The following is a 10,101-nucleotide window of genomic DNA, read 5'->3' on the forward strand; positions in this document are numbered from 1 at the left end:
GTTGAGTTCATCATACACCGTAGGGTTAACATTGGTCGGTGCCAAGTTTCTCTTTTTTATTGCCTTTTAATCTATACTCAGCTGCCTTTCCCCTTCCCCAAGCCCATAGGCAAGGATTTAAAGTTTTTAAATGAGTTCTTGCAAACTGTACATTATTGGTTTTGCACATGCTTGAATTTCTGATTACGTAAGTGATACGTAACCTTTTACACCGGTCCATCCACGCTGCCACAGTTCGTATCCATTGCCACAGTACCCCAGCGTGCCCACGCGCCCTCATTCTCTCCCTCTCCACTCAGCTAGTGGCGAGCACCCTGGTGGCTTCAACATCCCATCTCCATCAACAATGCTGCATGAATATCCTCACACGTATCTTCTTGGGAACCTGCAGGAGAACTTCCTCCAACACGCGCACACACACCACGCCCAGGGATGGGATTCGCATGCCCAGAGAATGCAGATCATCATTTTGACTCAATAGGGCCAAATCACTCTTCAGCGTGGCCACACAGCCCGCACTTCCGCCAGCAGGGCATGAGGCTCCTATATCTCTGTCAACACTCGGCATCCTCCCGTTTTCTCATGTTTGCCCGGGTGATAGGACTGTCGTTTCCATCTGCGAAATATCAAAGGAGGCCAGCCCTCCTCTCTGGCCGCACTACCAGGCAGCCGTTATCTTTCACCCTTGTGCCAGCTGCCTCCCTGCTCTCTCATTTCTCTGCCCCCACCTGCGTTTTCCAGCAGGGCTCCAGAGGGATCTTTATACAAAGCAGGTCTGAGTGCATCCGTTTCCTGCTTGGAACCTTGCAGTGGCTTCCCCTTGCTGTTAAGATGGAGTCCTAACTCCTAATTCCTGCATCAGGCGGTGCTCTGGCCCCTCCCACCTCCCTGGCCCTGCAGCTCCCACTATCCCTTGGCTCCCTAAGTTCTGTTGTTCAATGGTGATGACTAATATACCGATATTCTACACAACTGGTTCAATAGGTCGGAGTCCCAAATTTGCCATTTACCTCCTGTGTGAGCGCGAACAAGCGTCATATGTTCTCTGTGCCTCATTTCCTCACCCGCCATCAACCTGTACCTGTTGAGGATGACATAACCACCTTCAGAGTTGTTATGAGGCTCAAATGGGCTAACACTTGAAGATTCTTAGAACGGTGACCAGCACTGAATAAGCGTTGTCTGGGACGATGAGGATATCCACCACTATTCTTCAGATGCCGGTCCTCCGGAGACTATAAGTTGTGTGAGGGCAGGGAAATCACGTCTTCTTGCCCAGCAGGGCAGCACCTGGTGCTCGTCACAGAAGGAGGCATTCAATAACTAAACGTGAACACGTGGGTCTGCTGTCCCGGAGGGCCTCTCAGCCTGCAGCTGCCTGACTGTCCCCCCTCTCCTCCCTCCCTCCCAGGGTATGTCTGCAGGTGTCCCCCACAGTTCTCTGGGAGGCACTGTGAACAAAGAAGGGAAAACTGCACTGTGACACCGTGCCTGGAAGGTGGCACTTGCATCCCCTCCCCTGAAGGAGCCTCCTGTAACTGCCCTCACCCTTACATGGGAGACAGGTAAGCATAGGGGAGGCCACCTGCCATTGGCTCCTCACCCTGGGTTTGGCCCCATGAGGGAATGAATGACGTCTGCACTCTGACCTCCGGAGAAGCCAATGGGAGACCAGGAGTGGAGTGCTCCAGCGACCTGGCTTCTTGGTCTTTTCCATGGGTGAGGCTTCTCCCTCCAACCACCTGCATCGGAGCACTCAGAGGAGAGTTCTTATTAAGATTTCTCAAGCCTTATTCTGAACCTACTGCATCAGACTCACTAGGTGGGGGTTCACGAATCTGCACTTCTAATCAGCTCCTCAGGCTTTTCTAATCTTTGCCGAAGTCTGAACATGGCTAAAGTTCTTACTCTCTTGCTCTGGACCGCGACTTCTCAGAAAGTGGCCCGGGGACAATGACTCCTCTAGACAAGTGACTCCACATTGTCCACTAGGACAATGACGCACTGTTGTGGGTCTCGAACCCCACTGTAAGCTACCTGTGCCTTGTATTATGTTGGCCTGGGGGAGTCCAAGAATCCTCAGATCCCTAGAATCCTAGAGGTAAAGAGGCCTGGCAATTATCTAGGTTTATGGCTCCCCAGCTTGGGAGCCTTTAAAAAATCATCAGGGATACTTGTGGAAAATACAGATTTCTGGACCTACTATATCAGAATATCCAAGGAGTGAGGCCTGGAATTCTAATTAGAACAAGCTTCCAAGGGATCCCCTTGCCGTCAGTGTGTGCCTAAGATAGCCACTGATGTAGTTCACCCACTCACTTTACAGATGGGAAACTGAGGCCCAGAGAAGGAAAGGGCCGGTCCAAATCCCTCCACGTGTTTATGGCCCAAGTCCTTTCTCTCAGCACCTGGCATTTCTGGCCTCACAGCACACCTCTCTGCAGTACATGTGCCACAGGGTACTTCCTGCCTGAAAGTGGGGTTCGCATTTTACAAGAGGAACTGGGAGGACAATGTCTAACCCCAAAGGACAAACTGTTGGTGGTGAAGTTTTAGACACTGGGACTCAAGCAGGATGGAGGAAGCCTTTCCCAATATCCCTCAAAAGTGGACAAAACTGGCCACAGAAGCCTCCCTCCTATGAGCCTTGCTCCATGAAAGGCCAAGCTGACAGTGATCAGAGACGTCATACAATTCCAAGTACTCTCTCTGAACAAGGTGTCCAATGTAAGGTCTGTGCAGGGTCACGTTGGGTTTCTATGACCTCCTGAAGAACAGTGGGTAACACTGGCACCCTGTTGCCATGGCTGGGTGACTGCTGACTTGTAGCTGGGACTCTGACATTATTGCTGAGGACAGCTGGGTATGTTGGTTGCCTCGACCACAGTATACGATTGGAAGTCTCACCTCAATGATGGAGAGTATATCCAAAACCTAGATCTCATGAGTGGGAAATAACGGATGGGCCTAGAGCCTAGATTCCAAATCTAGGTCATGAATGAACATGTAACTGACTCCTACACCCTACTGGTGGAGGGTGGAAAGTTCTAAACTTGATACGTGTGATCATTACCATCCCTTTTCTTTTTTTTGGTTGAAAATCGGAGAAGGTGGGCTTGAGTGTAGGAGTCCATAAATCTTTGTGAGAGGGGACACGGAAAGGGAAGTGTAGTGACTCAACCCCCCGACTACTTCTTTGTCTCTGCAGGTGTGAAATGGAAGCAAGGGGCTGCTCCGAAGGTCACTGCCTAGTCACCCCTGAGATCACAAGGGGGGACTGGGGACAGCAGGAGATTCTCATCATCATAGCGGCCCTACTGTTTATCGTTTTAAGCACAGTTGGGCTCCTCTTCTACTGCCGCCGTTGCAAGTCCCACAAGCCCGTGGCCATGGAGGACCCAGACCTCCTGGCCAGGAGTGTTGGTGTAGACACCCAAACTATGCCTGCCATCGAGCTCAACCCCCTGAGCGCCAGCTCCTGCAACAACCTGAACCAACTGGAGCCCAGCAAGACCTCAGGTCCAAATGAACTTGTCACTTTTGGACCCAGCTCTAAGCAACGGCCAGTGGTCTGCAGTGTGCCTCCCAGACTCCCACCAGCTGCAGTCCCTTCCCACTCTGACAATGAGTCCATCATAAAGAGGACATGGTCAGGCGAGGAGATGGGTCAGTACAGCCAGAGGCCCTTAGCCTCTAGCATTGATGGAATATGGTTGTAGACTTGAACACTCCATTATGTGAAGCCACCATCCAGTCTATCCCTTTGGGATGGGATATGAAGGGATGTGTTCAAGATCACAGTGCACTAGTGGGCTGGACCAGACGCCAGGTCTCTGGCCTCAGACTCTGTGGCTCATTCCATTGCACCATGATCCCCTCATCCACATTTCAACTCATTCCAGAGGACTGATATCTATGGCAGAAGCCTGTAGACCCTGGATAGGGGTGAATGGGATCCCGGGGGTGAAGGGGGGGCGGGGCTTCTGTACCTTTAGGCTTTTCATGAAAAAGGAAAGAGCAGTAGTCCCAACTTCTGGCCATCCAGTCTGGAGGTACAGCAGCCTTGGGCCAGACCTGGCTGACTTACAGGAGGGACCTCTCACTTTTGGCTCACTAGGAGGTGAATTCGTAAAGTGCTGTATATTTTCTGGTTTATTCACCAATAGTTGAAACAGGTATTTTCATAAACTTTTTGCTGATAGGGTAATTTGGGGCTCATAAAAACACAGTAACTTGTTCTAACTCACCCAACTATTTAGTAGCAAGGACAGAGCAAGGACCAAGGACCAACTATTTAGTAGCAAGGACAGAGCAAGGACAGAGCAAGGACCATTGCCTGGTCTCCAATCTTCCAAGCCATATCTTAATTAATCATGCTCTGTGATAGATGCCATCACACACCCCAAACCGTGTGTCTGTTTCCTTCAGTCAAGGAGACGTAAGTTACCAGTAGGAGCTGGGATGGAGTCGCTGGCCCCAGCAGCGGGGTGTGGGCTGTGTGGAGTCGTCCATATTCTTCCCTTATTCACTGACTCTTGGATTATCAGCACACATTTGCAAGAGGAGCTGGCTTTGGGTTAAACCTTTGGCCATGAAGTTGGCTGTATTGAATTCTAGATATCAACCTAAGCTGCCAGAGACAACACGACATAGAAAGCCACATTACCCGCCCCCCCACCCCCACTCTTTTGCCCATTTCTACCACATGCTGAATCATGTATAGTACCTATAAGGCCTGCGGAAACCTTTACCAAGGAAACTCAGAGCTCACCCTAACTTTCCATTTTCTTTCAGTGTGCCCAGCTGGAGCTACGGTCTGGCCCCCTACTTACTCCAGGAAGGAATGCTGGGAATACCCCCACTCTGAAGTGACCCCTGGCCCTCTGCCACCATCGCCTCACCGCCACCAGACCCCACCCGTGATGCCAGACCCCACTGGCCTCTATGGGGGCTTCCCCTTCCCACTGGAGCTGGAAAACAAGCGGGCACCTCTCCCACCCCGTTACAGCAACCAGAACCTGGAAGATCTGATGCCCCCACGGCCCCCCAGTCCCCGGGAACACCTGCTGGCCCCCTGTCTCAATGAGTACACGGCCATCAGCTACTACCACTCACAGTTCCGGCAGGGAGGGGGAGGGCCCTGCCTGGCAGAGGGGGGCTACAAAGGGGTAAGTATGCGCCTCAGCCGGGCTGGGCCCTCTTATGCCGACTGTGAGGTTGGGGGTGGGCACCCCACAGGGCGGGGCCAGCCCCAGGCTCCCCCCCACTATGAGGGCTCTGACATGGTGGAGAGTGATTATGGGAGCTGTGAGGAGGTCATGTTCTAGCTGTCCTCAGAGGGAGGCAGGTGGGAGGCCAAGGACTTGGCATCTTCCTTCCATCTTGTACGAGTGAGATGAGCGTGGCTGGAAAAGGGGAGGGAAGCCCCCAGTCCAGGCCGCCATGCCTTGAAACGTGCTCTCCCAGACCCCCAGCTAGCCCCTGAGGATGGAGGGAAGCTGAGGGAAGAGCTCCAGAAATGGCACCAGGGCCCCCCGCAGCAAGGGGCTGCACAGAGCAGTGGACCCTGGAGAACCGGACACACTGATTCCTGGGATGGACAAGAGGCAGTCTGTCTGGCTGCCACCTCTCAGTCCCCAGGGAGGCAGGGCCTGAACTACTGAGTCCGCTCTGCCAGGGAGCACCCTTACACCTACTCACAGCCTCATTCTGGAGGCAGAGGCAGGTCCGCGCCTGACAGGCCACAGAGACGGGGCCCAGGGTCATCTGACCCTGGAGGGCCACAACGCGTCCTCTAGGGGCTGAGAGGTAAGCAGTACGCAAGCAGGGACCAAGCCGGCCGTGCACACTGCCTCATTCGTACATTACTCCAGCATCTGCTCCGTGTCGGGTACTGTGTTAGGCCTGGGGCACGATGTGAACAAGGGCGACAGGGTTCCCGAGGAGCGTCGCTTGGCTCAGTCTCCTGGGATCCCACTCGAATCCAGATTCCAAGGAACTTGCTCTCCATCAAGTCCCATGACCTTCCTCCAGCCAGGGCCGGTCAGGATTCGTGCAGCCCTGCACCTTCTTTGTTAAGGAATTCAGACCTCATGGAACTCTGGGTTCTTCACCCCAAGTTTCTCAAGCACTTTGGGCCAAAGGCAAGAAGGACATAATTCTTCATTTTTAAAATTCTTAGGCACTTTTCAACCTTGCTGTCTGGATGAGTTGCCAAAGGGATTTTCCTTCCCTAGACACAAGGAACTTGGAACTCCCACTCAGGGCATCAGGGCAGGGGGGAGGCATGGAGCCGGATGCTCTGCCTTTCCCTGCCTCTCCCTGCCAGCTCAGATGCCTGCCAATTGAAGTGTTACCTGCAGTGACTCAACCCTATGCATGGAGGGTCAGTGTGGGCACGTGTAGAGTGTATGTAGCCAGGAGCGGCAGTGACCGGGGTGGCCGTGCCACTCTCTCCCCTGCCAATCCCTTTCTCCGGTCCACTGCCTTTTCATACGTGTTGTTTCTGGAGACAAAAGTCAAAAGGAAGAGCAATAGAGACTCTCACCCACCGGGTTGCTGCTGATAGTGAGAGGGAACTGTGTGGGTAAGGGTGTATTTGTGTGACTGGTTCATAGCTGTGCGTGATGGTGTGTGTGATGGGATGACTGGTTTACATTGGTCATTTGTTGTTGTTTTTTTAACAATAAAGTATCTTTTTTACTGTTCTTTTTCTGTGTTACTTATCCTGTTTGGGGCTGGGTCAAGGGAAGGGCCAAGGGTCTACGGGCCCTTCTGAGCTGAGGTTCATGGAATTTGGGGGCTAGGAGGGACCCCAGAGGTCATCAAGCACCGTGATTCCCAAACCTAGCGAAATGGCTAAAATGTAGATTTGTGAGCCCCCAACCCAGACAAACAAAATCAAAGCCTCTGGCGGCGGGGCCCTGAACACTTGGGAAAAACGCCTCCAATTCCAACACAACCGCCTGCAGTGAGGGAACAAGTCCGCCAGTCAGCAGGTCGGGGAAAGGCCCAGGACAAGACTGGAGGGCTGCTGACCCCGGCCAACACTCTCTGCACCTCACAGCACTGGTCGGCGAGAGGGGACTTTCTAGCACAGGCCTGGGGGAGCCAGCCCTCCCGGTGCCCAGAGCCAGTCTATGGCTGGGCTGCTTCTCCACGGCTCGCCCCGAGGCCCAGCTGGTCCTGGGCTACTGTGGTCCATGTAGGCCCTGCAGTGACACTGAGACTGGAAAGCCCAGTCCCTGCCGCTGCGGTCGCAGTGGGGTGGGCAGAGAAGACACATCGTGGGAGGCACCACCGCACATTGTGGCTCTGAGGCCAGCTAGGCTGGGCTCCAAACCCCTCTGCCACAGAGCAACGTGGCCTCGGGCAGGTATGAATTGGCGTTCCAATTTTTAGAAGCATAAACAATAAATGGTAACCTATGCTAGGAAGTAATACTAGATAGTATATAGATGGGATTAATTTATCAGAGCTGTGCAGGAAATCACAAACAGGCTAGTCCGGTGTTGCCCAGACTTCTGTTGTTTTGCTGACCACTTTTATGATTTTTGCCCTAATAGAATACCACCTGTGTCATTGTTTACTTAATAATTTTCTTTCAGTGCGTTCTGATTTGAAAAAAACATTTGTATTCACCCCAAAATGATATATGCATAAAGGATTTGAAAGTCGGTATTTGTTTTCTAGAACACACAAAAACACATAAACATTCAGATTTTTTAAATGACTGTCCAGGGTCCACTTTGGGAAGCGCGGATCCACTGTATCTTCATTCCTGATGTGCCTCATCCCCAGGCCCACAGAGGAGAAGGGTTTGTCTGAGGTCCCGCAGGTAGAACTTCACAGGCGTGAGGCCCACAGTCAAGTCTGCACCCAGCCTGGGAATCTCCCTTCAACACAACTTGCTCTCCCCTTGGATGGGGGAGCCTCTCTCCAGACAGCCCCGTTTTCCAGAACAGCCCCCCTCTTTCCCAGTCTTCCTGAGCCTGCACCTTCATGTACCAACCAGCAGAGGGCTCTCTGAGATCAAGATCAGCCTACTGAGCTGTGGAAGACCCGAAGGTTTTTAGGGCAATTCTCCCATCTCAAGTCACTGGGGCTCTGGTTCCAACCATCCGAGTCTTACACAGCACAACAGTGGCAGAGAAAGGCAGACAGGCAGATTTCCTGACTACCAGGCTGGGCGTTTTTACAGTTCACCATAATCATCTTCATTCCCACCTCTTACTGGCACTTGCTATAGGACAGGTGCTGTGAAAGCACTTGGCATATCTTGTCCCATTGAACCCTCACAAAAACCTCATGAGGTAAGTACTGTCACCTCCAGTCACAGACGGAGGAACGGAGACACACATAAATGGCTTGTAACTTACATTAGTGACTTAAAGTAAGGTCACCCAGTTCACAAGTGACAGGGCCGGGATTCAATATGGGGCTGCCTGACTCCCGATCTTGGCTTTACATTTGGGTTCATGAAACAAACTGCATGGGGACATCAGGGGATTGAGGGACAGCAGCAAGGAGGACTGAGAGGCTTCAGTCTAATGAGTTCAAGGCCTAGAGAGTCACATTATTCTAAGTGGTATTAACAGGCGAGTGTCCAGATCCTGGGAGGTGGGGTCTGCTCAACCCTGGGGTTCAACCCCAAGCCACTCCTGTGATCCTGCGTCCAGTTCTGAGGCCAGATCTTAAGAGTGCCACAGCAACCTTGAGTGGGGGCTAGAGGGCAGCCAGGAGGGGTGGGAGTGAGGACTCACAATCATGTCCACGGTAGAAGGGCAGCTGGAATTCACCAGACAACAGCAAAGGAGTTGTGAGCCTGCTCATTCAGAGGGCCGTGATGGGAGTCCGGGCTTGCACAACTGTACCATCACATGCGGTTGATGAAGGCCAATGTATCTTCCAGAAATTGGAGCATGGCCTGGTGGGGGGGGGGGGCGGGGACACATGACATCCTGTGGGGAGGACTTATCTGGGGTGGAAGAAGGGTAGAGCCAAAGGCCTTGGGAGGAAAACCATTCTCATTTGGAAGGACAATTACAGATATTTGAAAAGATAGAAGGGGGAGAAAACAGGATATAAAGGTTTGAGATACGGAGTGCTTTGCCCAAGGCCCACAGCTAGTTCAGTGTGGAACATCAGGCCCATCTTCCTGGTACCCCACGGTGAAGTGGTGAATGCCGGCCTGTGGGGGCACCTGGCCCCAAGTGCTGGACAGCCACCCACGCTGCAGTGTCTAAGGACTGACTTTCAAAGACCTCAGGCAGCCTCTGCCAGCTCTGTCCTGAGGAGAGGCGCCAGAGGTCTCACTGAGTAAAAAGCAGGGACTTTCTCAAGGATCCAGCTGGGAAAAGACAGACATTTAGAATTTTCTCAAGATTCCTCAACAAATCTCCAGGGTCGGACCAAGGAAAGTGCTTGCTTAGATTGATGCAAAACTAAAAGTAAATATAGTGACATCAGCTCTTTGGAGGCCAGGCAGTATTCCCTACTCAAGGAAACCACACAAACCAATTAGTCACCAGCTAATTCCAGATACATAATTAGCCCTGCACAGACAAGCACGGGGAGATCTAGCCTGATCTGATCCTTGCTCAGGCAGCTCATGATCTAGGGAGTCGCCAAGCAGTCACAACTGTCTGCCATAAGTGGACATGAAGCTACCCAGACAAGGGATGTTACTGCTCTGCTGAGGAGGGAACCATAAATTCTGACTGACGCGGCCAGGGAAACTTCTAAAGAGGAGCAGCCATCCGAACTGGGCCTTAAAATTGAGCTTCAGATTTAGCACAGAGAGAAGGGCCAGCCAGGCCTAGAGGTTTTAAGTATTTGGGCAATGGCGAGTAGTCCTGGTGGGATGAAGTCGGAATGTGGGAGACTAGGGCCTGGAAACGTCCTGTGTCCGCTGAGGGGTGTTGAGAGACAGAGTGAGTGGCAGGGAAGATCTCACGGGAAGTATAAGGTTTGGAGCCACACAGACCCGGCTCCACAACTTAGAAAGTGTGATCTTGGTTAAGTCGTTTAACCTCTCATGCCTCAGTCTGAAAAATGGGGACATTACCAGCACCTCCCTTCACTGGATGGGAGTACTAGAAG

The 10,101-nt window shown here is 52.4% G+C and overlaps 1 protein-coding gene across 1 annotated transcript in view; it reads left to right on the forward strand.

The window, feature by feature from the left end:
* FAT2 (FAT atypical cadherin 2) overlaps positions 1-6,695 on the forward strand; it is a 62,126-nt gene extending 55,431 nt beyond the window's left edge. Inside the window, exons 21-23 of the mRNA XM_049647960.1 lie at positions 1,412-1,565; positions 3,209-3,666; positions 4,795-6,695. Coding sequence (XP_049503917.1) covers positions 1,412-1,565; positions 3,209-3,666; positions 4,795-5,327 — 1,145 coding nt within the window. The 3' untranslated portion in view covers positions 5,328-6,695. The remainder of the gene's footprint in view (positions 1-1,411; positions 1,566-3,208; positions 3,667-4,794) is intronic.
* The last annotated feature ends 3,406 nt before the right edge of the window (positions 6,696-10,101 follow it).

Source organism: Panthera uncia (assembly GCF_023721935.1).
Source record: "Panthera uncia isolate 11264 chromosome A1 unlocalized genomic scaffold, Puncia_PCG_1.0 HiC_scaffold_17, whole genome shotgun sequence".
Lineage (NCBI taxonomy): Eukaryota > Metazoa > Chordata > Mammalia > Carnivora > Felidae > Panthera > Panthera uncia.